Source organism: Ylistrum balloti, unplaced genomic scaffold (genome assembly GCF_031769215.1).
Source record: "Ylistrum balloti isolate Yb309-2 unplaced genomic scaffold, AGI_CSIRO_Ybal_v1 Utg369590, whole genome shotgun sequence".
In the NCBI taxonomy this organism is placed as follows: domain Eukaryota; kingdom Metazoa; phylum Mollusca; class Bivalvia; order Pectinida; family Pectinidae; genus Ylistrum; species Ylistrum balloti.
The window spans coordinates 1,208,537-1,228,113 of NW_026781876.1; the positions used below are offsets into that span (position 1 = coordinate 1,208,537).

The 19,577-nt window shown below is 35.1% G+C and overlaps 1 protein-coding gene across 1 annotated transcript in view; it reads right to left on the reverse strand.

Moving 5' to 3' along the window:
* LOC132544556 (heterogeneous nuclear ribonucleoprotein L-like) overlaps positions 1 to 19,577 on the reverse strand; it is a 41,936-nt gene that overhangs the window by 11,848 nt on the left and 10,511 nt on the right. Inside the window, exons 9-11 of the mRNA XM_060208171.1 lie at positions 18,399 to 18,465; positions 2,591 to 2,683; positions 1,638 to 1,670 (exon numbers count right to left, since the gene is read on the reverse strand). Of these exons, the coding sequence (XP_060064154.1) occupies positions 1,638 to 1,670; positions 2,591 to 2,683; positions 18,399 to 18,465 (193 nt within the window). The remainder of the gene's footprint in view (positions 1 to 1,637; positions 1,671 to 2,590; positions 2,684 to 18,398; positions 18,466 to 19,577) is intronic.

Sequence of the window (19,577 nt, forward strand, 5' to 3'; positions counted from 1 at the left end):
ATTTAATATACTGTAAAACATGTATATTTTGCCATATGCACATACAGTCACTTTCATACATTATCATACAAATATCAGTACTTGTTGCCCCGAAGTAAATATAAATAAATCTAACACAATGAGAAAGGTAGGGTGTAAGGATATACCCAAGTAATATATGAATTCCTCTGTTGATGATTTGGAAGATGACCTACATTTGTTATGAATTTTTTGATGATTTATGTGTATGATTTTTCCCATTATTCCTCCTCTCCACAAGATGGATGAGATCATTCTTTATCTTGCTTCTAGCTCTACATTCTAGACGATGGTTGAAATAATTCTTTATCTAGCTTCTAGCTCTACATTCTAGACGATGGTTTATTCTAGACGATGGTCGAGATAGCTTCTAGCTCTACATTCTAGACGATGGTCTAGCTCTACATTCTAGACGATGGTTGAAATAATTCTTTATCTAGCTTCTAGCTCTACATTCTAGACGATGGTTGAAATAATTCTTTATCTTGCTTCTAGCTCTACATTCTAGACGATGGTCGAGATCACTCTTTATCTAGCTTCTAGCTCTACATTCTAGACGATGGTCGAGATCACTCTTTATCTAGCTTCTAGCTCTACATTCTAGACGCCGGTTGAGATCATTCTTTATCTAGCTTCTAGCTCTACATTCTAGACGATGGTCGAGATCATTCTTTATCTTGCTTCTAGCTCTACATTCTAGACGATGGTTGAAATAATTCTTTATCTAGCTTCTAGCTCTACATTCTAGACGATGGTTGAAATAATTCTTTATCTAGCTTCTAGCTCTACATTCCAGAGCTGCAATATTCAGTAAATTTTGGAAATAGCTTTATTTATCCTGCGCTGATGTGAAGTTTGTCACATTATGTTCTTTTCTGTTTACATTCTGAATAACTACACCAAACAGAAAAAAATTTGATTAACTTAATTTATCAATCAGGATAAGGACACAGTGGTGGTTTGATATTTGGAAAAATCCTGGGCCCCTTATTTATTTTCGCCTTTTGTTTTGGTCAGATATAAATTTTTGCTAACTCTGAGTTCAACCTGAACATCAATCACGAAGTGGAATAATCTTTATAAGGAAACACACAAGGCAGACATAATCACTTAACACAAACAAAAGCATTTGTAAATATCTCAACATCATATATAAAAGTAAACAGAATTCTGGTGACACCAACATTTCATCACATTAGGAATGGTTCCAGGGAAAAGCAATTTGAATGCTGCACCTGTGCAACTTTGACAGCGAATGAGAATCATTTTGGTAATGTAACCAAGGGAAACTGTTAACAAGATATCAACAAGTGCTGCAAGTTTTATTAAACTAAATGTTTATCTACTTATTACAATGACATTTTGTAAGTACGAATTAATCCAAGGTTTATCTATTCAATACCAAATCACAGGCATGCTGTATGTAAATTAACCTTCTTAAACCGTTACTGCCAACCCAGACTCGGGATAGATTTGGTGACATTCAAGAATAAGTGCAGAGTGAAAGCTCTGAATCTAGGCTGACTTGGTTAGTCAGGAATATGATCAGTCTACAGTGTGTTCATTATAAAGTGTTTTACTATGGGACTAGTACTTATCCTTTAAGTTGTCATACATACCATAGCCTCCACCAGGTCCCATGCCTTGAGGATCTGCAGAAAAACAAAATAAAGAAATGAAAAAAAATCAAGATTATCAGTGAACATAATGAATGCCCACCAAAAACAACTTTATTGGACAAAAAATTTTGAAAAGAGCATTAATTCTATAATTAAGGAGTTTTGTGGCCTGAATTTGGTTGACTGCAGATTCTCTTATCAAGGCCAATGTATACACCAAGTTTCATGATCCTTGCTTCACTGTGCAAGGCCCTGCTCTGGCCAAACGAAAGGCCAGAAAGAAAGAATGACGGACAAAGCAGCAACTATCTGCTCCCTTGAAAATTTTACCATGACTCTGCACCTTTTGGTTAGTTTGAAGGAGTTTTAAAGTTTTAACAAATTGGACTCCTGTGACCTTGAATATGGGTCAAGGTAATTTCTTTTCATAAACTTTGTCGGGCTTTGTCTAAGCATTACCAGCCAAATACCATGACATTTGGTCTGCTGCTTATTGAGAAGAAGTTGTTTAAATGGAAAAGTTGATGCTGGATGGACAAACAGATTATGCATGGATGATGGATGCTCCACTTATGCATAAGCTCACTTGGCCTATTGGGCTAAGTGAGCTGACAAATTATGCTCAAAAGTGAAATTTTCATATCCAAACTTATGCACCCACAAAGAGAGAACTGTGAGACAATTTTCTCCTTTCAGGCAGACCAAATTTGGGCAAATCAAATCATTCCAACAGGAGAACTAGGATTTTAAATAATTCATGCCTCGACAATTTTCCTCTATAGGGCCCTGCCCCTCCCATCCTAGGAGGTCCTGTGCAAAAACGAGGTCAAGGATGCTTCACACCAAAACTGGAACTGCACAGCAATGATAAACCTTATCTGTTAACAGTGACCTCAGTTTTAGTCCAGACTGAGTGCAGTGCAATTGTGGTACTAGAAAGTTAGTGTCAGTACCTGATCCTGCGTTAAAAGGAGTTGGGCCACTGCTGTAACGTGGGTTCTGTAGCAGTGGGGCATTTCTCTGTTGGGGCTGGTTCATGTCTTTTCCTGCAAGACAGAAATATTTTCTTTAGTTAGTAATGAAAAGCTAGCAAACTGTAGAAATTCAGTCTTGTATATCTCCAGAGTACTCATGGGAAACAAAATAATGTTATTCTTGCACATTCTCTGTACTTTGTAAGGGAAAACAGATATTAGTTTTGCATTCAACGGTTATTTCTCCCAAGAGTAAATAAAACATTATATCTTATACAAACATTTGACACACATGTAGAAAGTGCACATTGATTCTTCAGAGCTTACATGAAGTATAAAAAACAAAAAAGCTTGAGTAGGATAATAATATCACTTAATGTCATTACTCAGAATTATAACATTAATGACTATAATATGTCAGGACAGAGTACATAGGAACTGTCGTTGATGTACAGTCAAACAAGATGGGCAACATTCAACATTATACTGTCTCTGAGGATCAGAGGCTCATTATGTGTACAAAATACAAAATAGAAAAATATAATGATAACTATAGTATACTGATTTAATATTAACTAGAACCTTAGAACATCACCATTATGAAGAATTCCCACAACTAGTTCTTGCTTCCTCAAAACCAGATTTTTTCACATGGCCTCAAGATGGTCATGTTGACATTTTGAGTAGGTGTGAAGTCACTCATGCAAACATATGCTGCTTAGTCCATCCGATTGTGAAACACCATTGCTCCATTCCTCTGGGCGATTCTGTTAAGGGACAACCAATCAAAAAAGATCACAATTTGAATGGAATGTGTTTTCAAGTCTTTGTGTCCTTGTGTCCCTGTATGTCTGCCGAGTGTTGTCCACTGGTTCTGAGAATGCCTTGTTCTTGTATTTTGCATGTCCGTAAATTCTGAGAATGTTGTTTTGGTTTTGATCGTAAGGATGCACTTGTTTCGATCTGCATGTACAATACTGTGCATTTCTGCTACTACTACCATAGCAACAGTGTAGCCATGCTCCTGGGTCAGATCTGGTGTGGTTTCACAATGCTGTAGCTGACAGGAAAAATGTGCCTGCTGTATACTGACAATGTATATCAAGCTGTACAGATTTCTAATAAATGGTGTGAAGTGAACACATATAATGCTGGGATGATAAGCTCTTTCCTTGTAAATACTTTAAAATAGTAGTTGTTCATGTAGCATATAACAGTGAATGACAATATGAATAACTACTACATGTAGTGTTAAAATCTTATGTATTTACATGTCCAGCAGTATACTGTTGTCTAAACGTAGTCACTGATCTTAAGAAAGGTGCAGCTTAGCAATGAATAACATAGGATTTTAATATTCATAATAATTATTATTTCTTGTAAAGGAAGTATAATACTGTTCTTTACATGTACAATGTATAAGACTTATTGATGTGATTTTAAGAACTGCAGCTGTGGAAATGATTATTTACTTTGCATAATTAAGAACATTAATAGATATACAGGATGTGGATACATGTTATACCACAATACAACATCAGTGCTTGGCCTGTTTGGTGACGTCACAGCTTATACCACAATACAACATCAGTGCTAGGCCTGTTTGGTGACGTCACAGCTTATACCACAATACAATAACAGTGCTTGGCCTGTTATGTAACGTCACAGCTTATACCACAATACAACAACAGTACTTTGCCTGTGTGGTGACGTCACAGCTTATACCACAATACAACAACAGTACTTTGCCTGTATTGTAACATCACAGCTTATACCACAATACAACAACAGTGCTTGGCCTGTATCGTAACATCACAGCTTATACCACAATACAACAACAGTGCTTGGCCTGTATTGTAACATCACAGCTTATACCACAATACAACAACAGTACTTTGCCTGTGTGGTGACGTCACAGCTTATACCACAATACAACAACAGTACTTGGCCTGCATTTTAACATCACAGCTTATACCACGATACAACAACAGTGCTTGGCCTGTATTGTGACGTCACAGCTTATACCACAATACAACAACAGTACTTTGCCTGCATTTTAACATCACAGCTTATACCACGATACAACAAAAGTGCTTGGCCTGTATTGTGACGTCACAGCTTATACCACGATACAACAACAGTGCTTGGCCTGTATTGTGACGTCACAGCTTATACCACAATACAACAACAGTGCTTGGCCTGTATTGTGACGTCACAGCTTATACCACAATACAACAACAGTACTTGGCCTGTATTGTAACGTCACAGCTTATACCACAATATAACAACAGTACGTGACGTCACAGCTTATACTACAATACAACAACAGTACTTGGCCTGTATTGTAACGTCACAGCTTATACCACAATACAACAACAGTACTTGGCCTGTACTGTAACGTCACAGCTTATACCACAATACCACAACAGTGCTAAGCCTGTATTGTAATGTCACAGCTTATACTACAATACAACAACAGTACTTGGCCTGTATTGTTAACATCACAGCTTATACCACAATACAACAACAGTGCCTGGCCTGTATTGTAACGTCACAGCTCATACCAAAATACAACAACAGTGCTAGGCCTGTGTAGTGACGTCACAGCTTATACCACAATACCACAACAGTACTTGGCCTGTACTGTAACGTCACAGCTTATACTACAATGCAACAACAGTGCTTGGCCTGTATTGTAACATCACAGCTTATACCACAATACAACAACAGTGCTTGGCCTGTTTGGTGACGTCACAGCTTATACCACAATACAACAACAGTGCTTGGCCTGTACTGTAACGTCACAGCTTATACCACAATACAACAACAGTGCTAGGCCTGTGTGGTGACGTCACAGCTTATACCACAATACAACAACAGTACTTGGTCTGTATTGTAACGTCACAGCTTATACCACAATACAACAACAGTAATTGTCATGTGTTGTAACGTCACAGCTTATACCACAATACAACAACAGTACGTGACGTCACAGCTTATACTACAATACAACAACAGTACTTGGCCTGTGTTGTGACGTCACAGCTTATACCACAATACAACAACAGTACTAGGCCTGCATTTTAACATCACAGCTTATACCACAATACAACAACAGTACTTGGCCTGTGTTGTGACGTCACAGCTTATACCACAATACAAAAACAGTGCGTGGCCTGTATTGTAATGTCACAGCTTATACCACAATACCACAGCAGTACGTGACGTCACAGCTTATACTACAATACAACAACAGTACTTGGCCTGTATTGTAACATCACAGCTTATACCACAATACAACAACAGTACTTGGCCTGTATTGTAACGTCACAGCTTATACCACAATACAACAACAGTGCTTTGCCTGTGTGGTGACATCACAGCTTATACTACAATACAACAACAGTACTTGGCCTGTATTGTAACATCACAGCTTATACCACAATACAACAACAGTGCTTGGCCTGTATTGTAACATCACAGCTTATACTACAATACAACAACAGTACTTGGCCTGTATTGTAGCATCACAGCTTATACCACAATACCACAACAGTACTTGGCCTGTACTGTAACGTCACAGCTTATACTACAATGCAACAACAGTGCTTGGCCTGTATTGTAAAATCACAGCTTATACCACAATACAACAACAGTGCTTGGCCTGTTTGGTGACGTCACAGCTTATACCACAATACAACAACAGTGCTTGGCCTGTACTGTAACGTCACAGCTTATACCACAATACAACAACAGTGCTTGGCCTGTATTGTAACATCACAGCTTATACTACAATACAACAACAGTACTTGGCCTGTATTGTAACATCACAGCTTATACCACAATACAACAACAGTACTTGGCCTGTATTGTAACATCACAGCTTATACCACAATACAACAACAGTTCTTGGCCTGTATTGTAACGTCACAGCTTATACCACAATACAACAACAGTACTTGGCCTGTGTTGTGACGTCACAGCTTATACCACAATACAACAACAGTGCTTGGCCTGTATTGTAACGTCACAGCTTATACCACAATACAACAACAATAATTGGCTTGTTTTGTTTTTATGCAACTCCAACAGTTCATAGAAATTTCTTAGAAGGTCACTTGCAAATATATCAACTACAAGAGGCCTATGGGCTGTAACCACCACCTGACTATAAGACCTATAAGAGGCTCATGCAAAGGAACTGCATTGCTCACCTATTCTACAGCTTACAAGAAGACTTTGTCTGTTCATAAAGTCAATACCTGTAAACTTGAAGTTCTGTTCCTCATACACGCTACTACAAAATTCCATGACCAAGGACCAATTGCTTGTTGAAAGAAGAAATTTAAAATTCTCAATACATTTGACCCCAATAACCTTGAAAGAGGGTCAAGGTCAATAATATTAAAGCCCTTCATCCAATCATATTACAGAGCCAGTATCATTAGCCTGGGCATTTTGGTTATTAGCACAAAGTAATATTTGAAAATTTCAAAAATGCTTGACCTCGGTGACCTTGAAAGTGGGTCAATGTCATTCATTTGAATACACTTAATAGCCCTTTGTCCCAGCATGTTACAGGCCCAATATCAGCACCCTGGGCATTTTGGTTATTGAGAAGGTGATCAAAGATTTTAACATATTTTATCCCTGTGACATTCAAAGTTGGTCATGGTCTATCTTTTGAAAAAACTTGTAGCCCTTCATCCCAACATGGCACAGACCCAATATCAGCACCCCAAGACTTCTGGTTATTGAAAAGTCAAAAACAAAGTATTGTTACAGACAAAAAGCAATTGCAATAGGTCAATCCAACCCTTTGGGTCAGATGACTTCAAAATTACTTAGTGAACACATGAAATTGGGTTTCATATGAAAAATATAGCAAATGATTAATGGCTCTGAAAAACAAAATTTATTGGAATTAATTTATTGGACTTCCCATCGCAATCTGATTTAAATTCAAAATTTAAAATCAAACCATATCAAATCATATTTTTTCAATCTTAAGCGTATTTTACTTTCAATTGTTAACATTAAAATGAATTATTTGGTGTTATTATCAATAAGAAGTACATGTGATTATGGATCAGACATAGACGTCCCTGTAGAATTACACTAATGCACCTAAATTTGAAACTGGAAATTAAAACATTAAATCATACTAACTGATATATATGCATAAGTATATATTTTTTTCAATTGCATAAGCTTTAAAAACTTGACTGTTCCTTGTAACACTAACATATTTTCCTCTAATTATTGCTGGAGAGACCTGAGATCCCCCATATCCTGATGAAGACCTACTAACAAAGATCAAGTCACCTCCTTCTACAGTGTCTGTTGTTGTGAAATTTACCATAGCAACCAGTTTCCTAATTAGGCCCAAAAAGAAAACTAACATGCATGACAAATGATAGGAAACACAACCACCATTTTTATCAGTTATTTCTGTATCAATTTATTACAATACGGTTGTATCTTTGGTGATTTAGTTTATAACACAGTGGCCCCGATATATTTCAGCAAAATTCTCCATTTCAAAAGAGTATAACACATCTGATATCCTGCTTAAGACTACATCACATGACATGTGGTGACTGACTTGCTGTATGTAATATCTGCATAGACTTTTTAACATTTACAAAAGCCAGGTAACAAAAGGTTTCTTTTCAAGTCCAGAAAATGAAAATATCGATCAACCTAGATTTAAAACAGCATGTCGTCTATATTGCTTATTAGTTTCTTTTAGCATGGTACGGTGAGGCTATATATTACTCTACAACACTATTATAACATTTGCTGTTGGAAATTAAAACATTAAATTATAATAACTTATATATATGCATATATAAGTTAAGGCTCTGGCATAATTATGTATTCAAATGTTAAAACCATGTATTACCTTAGCACACTCTTATGACATTTTGCAGCGAGACTTCTTGTTAATACAATTTTTTTTTCAGCAAGGTTTCAGATCAAATTTAGACAGAATTTCAACAAAAACAAAAAAGTTCTATAATGAATTTTCTTCATTTCCTGTCTGGGCCCTGTCCCTTCATTCACAGTGACAGATACACATGGTTTATCATCATCACTCAATCCATATTTACAACCCAATTCAGACAGAAACCTTTCTTTGGCATTTCTTCTAAAAAGATGGTTTTAAAGCATTTGCTCTGTATTGCCAATTGGACCTTCACCCTCCTGCACCACCAGACCTGGATCCTTTGTTTACACAAAATTGATTTTTCTTCATCCAAGGATGCTTAAGACAAATTGGGACAGAATTCTAACATTCTTACAGAATATTAAAGGATATCCCTTTTTGGCCTGTCCTCTCTGGCTCTGGGTAATTTATTAATTTATAGATCTATTGATTTATTAATGTAACAAACTTTAGGTCCACTATTTCAGCTTTTCTTCCTTTCAAGTGGACAAGCTATCCTGAGGAAGCTGACAACAACCATTTATACCAGGCCTTTGCACCAGGCAAGTCAAAAAGACTGGTGTTAATATATATTATAGATAAATGTGAACAATATAGTATATTGATATCAAATGTTGATTCTTGCTATATTTATAACCAACTTTCATGATACACAAATTTCTGTATATTCAAATCTGTCTCACATATGGGGGGTTAGATGTGCTTAGTCCTCTTCACCAAGGATGTCTTAATTTCCAACATAAGAAGAATTTAAAGAATTTGCTCTATGGCCACTACTTGGCCATGTCCCACTGGGATGGTAACACAGTTCATACCAAACTGATCCTCTTCACTACAGCATGCCTCAAGACCAAATTGGGACAGAATCCAGGCATTTCTACATAAAAATGAATGATTTTAAAGAAATTGTTCTTTTCCCCTTATCAGTCCAAAACCCTCCTACCCAACAGGTCTGAGATCCATTGTTTAAACAAAATTGAATCCTCTTCACCCTATCATGCTTCAGGTAACATTTGGACAATATCAAGGTACTCCTACGGAGAAAGATCGATTTTAAATAATTTCCTATCCCCTCTATTGGGTCCTGCCCAAAAGTGCCAAAACCAAAAGTTTATAAAAAAAACTAATTCCTCTTTATCAAAGGATGCTTCAAACCAAATATGGGTAAAACCCAATCCTTTTAACAGGAGTAGGAATTTGCCCGATTTCCCCAATTGGGCCAAGCCCCTCAGGCCCCAGGGGTTTACACACACAAAGTATACAAAACTGATTTCCCTTCACCACAGCATGCTTCAGAACTAATTTGAACAGTATTCTGCAATTCCTGATGAACAAGATAGATTTTGAAGAAATTGATTGAACTTCCCAATTTGGTCTTGTCCCTCTTGCGCCAGGGAGCTCAGAACCACCGGTTATACAAAACTGATTTCCCTTCACCTAAGCATGCTTCAGACCAACTTTGGCCATTATTCGGCAATTCCTGAAGAACAAGATAGATTCACTTTTTATACAAAATTGGTTCCGCTTCCCCCAAAGGATGCTTAAGACCAAATTTGATTAAGTGAAATCCCTCTGGTGCTGGGGAGCCGAGACCCGCCATTTATACAAAACTGATTTCCCTTCACCTAAGCATGCTTCAGACCAACTTTGGCCATTATTCGGCAATTCCTGAAGAACAAAATAGACCCACTCTTTCTAAAAAATTTGTTCCGCTTAAGAAAAATTTGATTAAAAGAAATCTGCTCAGTAGTTCATGATAATCTGCAATTTACAGGAAAAGTTGACAGATGACAAACAGACAGAAAATGGACGATGGACGTCGCTGTCTCCCTACAGCTCATCACTTAGCCCTCTGGACCAGATGGGCTTAAAATAACAAATCTTAGGGAGGCAACAAGAGATTCTGCACAATTTAAACAACTGCTGAGTCATGATAATAAGCAAACAGCTGAACATTACATCATATCACAAAATCTGGTATATCATTTGTTTCCCTGGCAGTAGGTAGTCATGAATAATTTGAGTATTTTTATTTAGTAAAATGTACAATGTATGAAAACTATGCTTAGCAATACTATAATTGATCTGAATGAAATACAACACCATAATCATACATGTAGAGAGTTAAATAACATCCTTCCTAATAATATTAGAAGAGAACATGGTGCTTCTTACAAACTCTGTTCAGTAGTGTATACAATACAAACATATAACAATGTAACTGTTTATATTCTGTACTGTAGTGTATACTACAATATAAATATATAACAATGTAACTGTGTATATTCTGTACTGTAGTGTATACTACAATATAAATATATAACAATGTAACTGTGTATATTCTGTACTATAGTGTATACAATATAAATATATAACAATGTAACAGTGTATATTCTGTACTGTAGTGTATACTACAATATAAATATATAACAATGTAACTGTGTATATTCTGTACTGTAGTGTATACTACAATATAAATATATAACAATGTAACTGTGTAAATTCTATTCTATAGTGTATACAATATAAATATATAACAATGTAACTGTGTATATTCTGTACTGTAGTGTATACTACAATATAAATATATAACAATGTAACAGTGTATATTCTGTACTGTAGTGTATACTACAATATAAATATATAACAATGTAACTGTGTATATTCTGTACTGTAGTGTATACTACAATATAAATATATAACAATGTAACTGTGTATATTCTGTGTATATTCTGACTGTAGTGTAGTAACTGTGTATATTCTGTACTGTAGTGTATACTACAATATAAATATATAACAATGTAACTGTGTATATTCTGTACTGTAGTGTATACTACAATATAAATATATAACAATGTAACTGTGTATATTCTGTACTATAGTGTATACAATATAAATATATAACAATGTAACTGTGTATATTCTGTACTGTAGTGTATACTACAATATAAATATATAACAATGTAACTGTGTATATTCTGTACTATAGTGTATACAATATAAATATATAACAATGTAACTGTGTATATTCTGTACTGTAGTAAATATATACTACAATATAAACATATAAAACAATGTAACTGTGTATATGCTGTAGAGTATACTACAATATAAATATATAACAATGTAACTGTGTATATTCTGTACTGTAGTGTATACTACAATATAAATACATAGCAATGTAACTGTGTATATTCTGTACTGTAGTGTATACTACAATATAAATACATAGCAATGTAACTGTGTATATTCTGTACTGTAGTGTATACTACAATATAAATATATAACAATGTAACTGTGTATATTCTGTACTGTAGTGTATACTACAATATAAATACATAGCAATGTAACTGTGTATATTCTGTACTGTAGTGTATACTACAATATAAATATATAACAATGTAACTGTGTATATTCTGTACTGTAGTGTATACTACAATATAAATACATAGCAATGTAACTGTGTATATTCTGTACTGTAGTGTATACTACAATATAAATACATAACAATGTAACTGTGTATATTCTGTACTATAGTGTATACAATATAAATATATAACAATGTAACTGTGTATATGCTGTAGTGTATACGCCATAAATATATTTCATTTTAGTTTTGAACTATAATGTTAACACTATTAATACATTACAATGTAACTGTGCTCTGTATTATAGTGTAAATACAATGGAAACCACTTAATATCACATCTGTTAATATCACTTCTGGTTATTATCACATTTTTTTTAAACAATGATTTTCCCCCATATACTCTGTGTAATCCAACATCTGATAATGTCACTTATTTTCAAGTTGAAAATGCTTTATATCACTTTATTTGGAGGATTATGAAAAAATACAGGCCAGTAAGGACAAGAACCGACATGATGCCAGAAATGGAGTCATAAGTATGCACCCAGGATCAATTTCGAGACAATTTAGATTATTATTCACAAGATATGATGCCAAAAAAATCAAACATGAACTGTAATTTATGATAAATTGTGTTTTTGTTGTTTCTTTTTACATGGGACCCATGGCGCAAAACTGCTGCGTGTCATCATTACCAATGTCATAATTCTAAAATTCACATGAACACATTTCTTATACAAATCCTATAATGCTTAAATAACTGATTTGATCTCATGAAATGAAGTATGGATTAATCAAATTATCACATGTGCTCCCGAAAGCCACTTACGTTAATAATACTGACACCAGACAAAAAGGTATCGCAACAGGTTGTCATAAAACTTTGTCTCAGTGACCTAATAAATTGAATCACAAATTTTTATCTTCAAACAATTTCTGTAAGAAATAAACCAGTTCGGTACATCGGAAAGTTATCTTCTGGGTATAGGCATCTGCTAAAACAGTTGACGTCACAGTTCGCTTATCATCACATTTCCCCAATAAATGGAACATGATATTAAGCAGCTTCCAAAGGCAGTATAAATATATTACAATTAAAATGTGTGAAAATCTGTACTACAGGGATGAATCACTATATTGTATATTGTAAAATCCATTAACATATTCATTTTCATCGTGTGTACTTCATACATTAAAGTACATCTATAAATACATTACAAAGTGACTGTGTGTGAATACATTGAACTGAATTGTTTACAATACTAATACTCTGTATTACAGTGTAAACACTGTAAATACATTACAATGCAACTATGTGTGAATACATTGAATTGAAGCATATACAATATTAATACTTTGTACTACAGTGTAAACACTGTAAATACATTACAATGTAACTATGTGTGTATACATTGTTAATACTCTGTACTACAGTGTAAACACTGTAAATACATTACAATGTAACTATGTGTGTATACATTGTTAATACTCTGTACTACAGTGTAAACACTGTAAATACATTACAATGTAACTGTGTGTATACATTGTTAATACTCTGTATTACAGTGTAAACACATTACAATGTAACTATGTGTGTATACATTGTTAATACTCTGTATTACAGTGTAAATACTGTAAATACATTACAATGTAACTATGTGTATATACATTGTTAATACTCTGTACTACAGTGTGAACACTGTAAATACATTACAATGTAACTATGTGTGTATACATTGTTAATACTCTGTACTACAGTGTAAACACTGTAAATACATTACAATGTAATTGTGTATGCTCTGCACTATAACTTATACAGTATAATATACTACCATCCATTTGTGTACCAAATAATATGTCTTCGTACTCAAATGTCACTTAGATCGGTTTGAAAATTTACTAGTCTAATGCAGGTGCTTTTATAATCAGATTTTGAATTTCTGTTGGAAGTATTCATGTCAATAAGAACAATTTTACAAAGTTCCTTGATTTTTGTGTTGACAAAACATTTTTTTAGATGTGGTGATCCAATTGAAAGCATGTAACAAACTTGATATGTATTTCAGGATAAAAAATGTTATGAATGATGAAATATTAAAATAACAAAGCAAACAAACACACATTTCAATTTAAAGTTAGCAATCAGCAGTAAACATCAATTTTCACTTTTAAAAACTCATTATTGCTTTCTATTGCAACAACAGTGACCTTTATCATAAAAATGATGTTATACAACATATCACACTCAAGATATAGCAATATCAACTGTTTACAAAATGAATTTGGTAGCTATACAATAAACTGTCCACGCATCAATATCCTTCCCTACTAACAAAAGCTCCATACAAGTTTCTATCAAAATCCTTACCTACTAACACAAGCTCCATACATGTTTCCATCAATGTCCTTACCTATTAAGACAAGCTCCATACATGTTTCCATCAATATCCTTACCTACTAACACAAGCTCCATACATGTTTCCATCAATATCCTTACCTACTAACACAAGCTCCATACATGTTTCCATCAATAGTGTTCCTACCTAACACAAGCTCCATACATGTTTCCATCAATAGTGTTCCTACCTAACACAAGCTCCATACATGTTTCCATCAATATCCTTACCTACTAACACAAGCTCCATACATGTTTCCATTAATATCCTTCCCTACTAACACAAGCTCCATACATGTTTCCATCACACAAGCTCCATACATGTTTCCATCAATATCCTTACCTACTAACACAAGCTCCATACATGTTTCCATCAATATCCTTACCTACTAACACAAGCTCCATACATGTTTCTATCAAAATCCTTACCTACTAACACAAGCTCCATACATGTTTCCATCAATATCCTTACCTACTAACACAAGCTCCATACATGTTTCCATCAATATCCTTACCTACTAACACAAGCTCCATACATGTTTCCATCAGTATCCTTACCTACTAACACAAGCTCCATACATGTTTCCATCAATATCCTTACCTACTAACACAAGCTCCATACATGTTTCCATCAATATCCTTCCCTACTAACACAAGCTCCATACATGTTTCCATCAATAGTCTTCCTACCTAACACAAGCTCCATACATGTTTCCATCAATATCCTTACCTACTAACACAAGCTCCATACATGTTTCCATCAATATCCTTACCTACTAACACAAGCTCCATACATGTTTCCATCAATATCCTTACCTACTAACACAAGCTCCATACATGTTTCCATCAATAGTCTTCCTACCTAACACAAGCTCCATACATGTTTCCATCAATATCCTTACCTACTAACACAAGCTCCATACATGTTTCCATCAATAGTCTTCCTACCTAACACAAGCTCCATACATGTTTCCATCAATAGTCTTCCTACCTAACACAAGCTCCATACATGTTTCCATCAATATCCTTACCTACTAACACAAGCTCCATACATGTTTCCATCAATATCCTTCCCTACTAACACAAGCTCCATACATGTTTCCATCAATAGTCTTCCTACCTAACACAAGCTCCATACATGTTTCCATCAATATCCTTCCCTACTAACACAAGCTCCATACATGTTTCCATTAATATCCTTCCCTACTAACACAAGCTCCATACATGTTTCCATCAATAGTCTTCCTACCTAACACAAGCTCCATACATGTTTCCATCAATATCCTTCCCTACTAACACAAGCTCCATACATGTTTCCATCAATAGTCTTCCTACCTAACACAAGCTCCATACATGTTTCCATCAATAGTCTTCCTACCTAACACAAGCTCCATACATGTTTCCATCAATAGTCTTCCTACCTAACACAAGCTCCATACATGTTTCCATCAGTATACTCACAATGCCCCTTACCATTGTATTCTTTAATTTACACATCTAACCTTATCAGTTTACCAATACAAAAGCTGCAGCAACTATCAGTATCTTTAGCCAATGCTGACCAAAACAATTATATGCCATGGTTTGAGTAGAACTACACAAAAAAGAAGCTTGGAAATAATAAGCAAGAGGCTGAAGGGCCTTACCAGTCACCAGTAGCAATGCTTCTTGAAACATGTCATAGAAATAATCTTGTTAAAACACCAAGATAGCTTGAACTATATCGTACATGTAATACACATGTAAACTCTGCATAACATGATCTCTGTACTATAAGTCTTCTAACCAAATTTCAATGAAAAGAAATTACACCCACAAATGTCGTGTTCTTATATGAACTATTCCTACCATGAAGTCTTTAACAGACTTATCATACCTGGGTATTGCGAAGATCTTTCAAATTTGAGTCACCCTTAGGGTCAGCCTGGATAAATAAGTGCCTAGTGTCAAATTGTCATCTTATACTTGAACAAAGTTTGAACAATTTCTAAAAGAAAATAAACAAATTATGCTCAAAAATGTAAATTTGTTATATAAACTGTAATAATGTTCACCCCCTTCCAAAGGAGAAATGCGAGACCTTGGGGTTACAAAATTTACGATTTGGTTTAAGCACCTTAAGACATGCTCATCCAAAAAGAGTGTTTGGCTATGGTTTAAGAAATCTTAACCAATTTGACCCATTTTTGACCCCTACCAATCAGCCCCTCAGGTTAACCGAAGTCAATATTTGCATATCATTTGAACAAAGTTTGAACTACTTCCAAAGGAAAATAAACAAGTTATGCTCAAAAATGTAATTTCCTATATCAACCATAGTAAAATTTACAATTTTTGTAAAGCATCTGAAGGCCTTTCCCCCCCATGATGAGTATTTGATTCTACCATACCTGGGTATGAGAAGATTTTTAAAGCATCCATCAATTTGACCTTTTTTGGCTATGCTCCTCAGGGTCATGGGGGTGAGAACCCTATAGTTAACAATCAGGTATACCTTTGGTCATCAAAGGTTTCTTCAAAATTCATTGAAATCAGTTAAGGAGTTTTCCTAGAGATGTCGAAAGTGTTAAAAGTTTCGGACACATGATGCCGGACAAAAGGCAATTACAATAGGCTACCGAGGAACTTTGTCTCCGACTTAAAAAACCATAAAATGGTACTAAAAACATTTGTTTATCTATATTCTTGTTCTGATTAAGTAGATGCCCAAATTAAATTGGTCCAATAGGACGAACAAATTCTCAAGTCCAAAATGAATCATATACTACTAAACTGCTGTTCAAAACATTTTTTGGCATTCCTATGATCCCATTTGCCCAAGGTTGAACTGAAGCTACTTTTCCATATGTTTCCATGCCAATAAAAAAAACACCAATACCCAAAACCAGCAGAGAAAAGCAGGATAACTACTAACAACAAATTTAATGGATGAGGTAAAACTTCTGACTCAAACTCAGTACATCACGACTAAAACATGGTACATCTTCAAGTAGGTTCTAACAATTGAATAAGAGATCCCAGAGGAATCTTAGCACCCACCATTATCTTTATGATCTTATTGGAAAGATTTGAAAGTTGGATCTTTTCTCTTCTTATCTCTTTGCTCTTAATGTTAAGAATTTTAAAAGTTCTTTTGCAGCAACAGGGATGATAATCTTTAACTGTCAAATGAAAGAAAAATCACCTCGAAGCCATTTTGTTTTTCTAATCACTCCCAAAATTAAACGGGCAGAACATTGGAATAAGGGGAACTTGAGAGAGATCCATTCCATACATCTTAAGAAAAGTGATAACAAACTTTACCAGGTGATGGCCACCTGTCTGCAATTTTGTTCTATTTTTCTGATCAATCCCAAAAGTCATACAAGCACAACTAGGGACCAAGGGGAACTTAGAAATGAAATTTGAGAAAGATCTATGCAAAAGTTCTTAAGAAATAACAATTACAATCTTTCAAAGGCTGAAATCCAAGACAGCCACCTGTCCGCCATTTTTTTAACAGTCCAAAAATCAAAAGGGCACAACTAGGAACCAAGGGGAACATACATAAGAAATTTGAGAGATTCATTCTTAACTTCTCAAGAAATAGTGATAACAAAAATCCAAAGTAAAAATCATTTGAGAGAGATCAGTCTTGTATTTCAAGAAATAGCAATAACAAACTTCTTTATAAAAATCCAAGATGGCTGCCTGTAGGCCATTTTGTTTTCTGATCAGTCCCAAAATCAAACTGGCACAACTAGGGACCAAGGAGAACCAACATTTGAAATTTGAGAAAGATCCATCCAGTCCTTATTGATAGCGATAACAAATATTGTTTACAGACAGACAGATTGACGGACCATGGCGCAGAGCGATTTGAATATGAATAGCCCATCCTCAACTATCAGGCTAAAAATGAAGATTTTCCAGCAACCGTTGTTGATCATAATGTTGATCAAATATACATTTACACAAAAAAACATGAGAATCCTGAACCAGAAACCCCATACGTGGAAGACTAAAGATGCGGTAGACAGTTTAGAGAATAGCTACAGAAGGTTTTGGTTTGACTATTGAATATATAACATACCTAGGTTTGGATTGGTGTAGTCCCAGCTGTATTCAGGGTCATTTCTCACAACATTCAGCTTAGTAGGCTGTAACAACACAAATCAAAATAAAATTTTAATAGCAAGAATTTTAATTTCAGATATTCAACAACACTCACCCAACTTTATAGGTTGTAACATGATTGCATTACCAATGCTTTATTATACAGGATACATATACACCAGCAAATAAGAGGCCCATGTGACATGTACCACTCAACTTGATAAGATAAATTCTAAACGTTGATATCTATTTCCCCAAGGGTCTCAATCTTTCTGCCCAAAAGAGAGACAACCAAATCATTTATCCAAAAGTTACTTTCATCCATTACAGACCCATTTTGGGACAGAATGTTGCCATTTCTACAACAGACAAATTTGACCTGTTTTCCCCTTAGAACCCTGCCAGTAAACCAAGACCCACTGTGTATTCAAAATTTCAGCGAGATTCATCCTGTATTTCTCAAGAAATAGTATTAACAAAAATTGTTTATGGAAAGACGGACCATGGACATAGACTGATTTGAATAGCCCACCATCTGATGACAAGAAATAGATTGACTTTTCTGATGGTCCCCCACCCTCCCTTTCTCAGAGGGCTAAAACCAACCATTTATACAAAACTGATTTCCCTTCTACCTAGCATGCTTTAGACTGAATTTTAACAATATGCTACAAATTCTAGAGGAATAACACTGATTTTAATGAAATTGATTCCCCAAATCAACCATAATGCTTCACAATCACACAAACTTTTGTCACTTACAGCTAAACAGTTCCACAACAATACAAGTCACTGAAAGCCTTGCAGTCACATACTAACCCTTGTTACCCAAATCTTTATAGACACACATCATTTCAACGTTAGTTACAGTCACGCACCAACCTCAGTCACTCACAGCTATTGTTACTGTCACACCTCAACCTCAGTCACTCATTCTTTGATACTGTCCTATCTCAACCTGAGTCACAGCCTTCAGTCGCAGACCAACCTTAGTCAGTCTTCAGTCACACACTAACCTAAGTCATACCAGTCTTAAAAGTCCAACATCAATCTTGGTGACTTGTAGTTTTACAGTCACAAATCTACCTTAGTCTTATAGCCATATAGTTATACAGCAAACTTATTCACATCCTCATATTTACACACTCACCCTTGC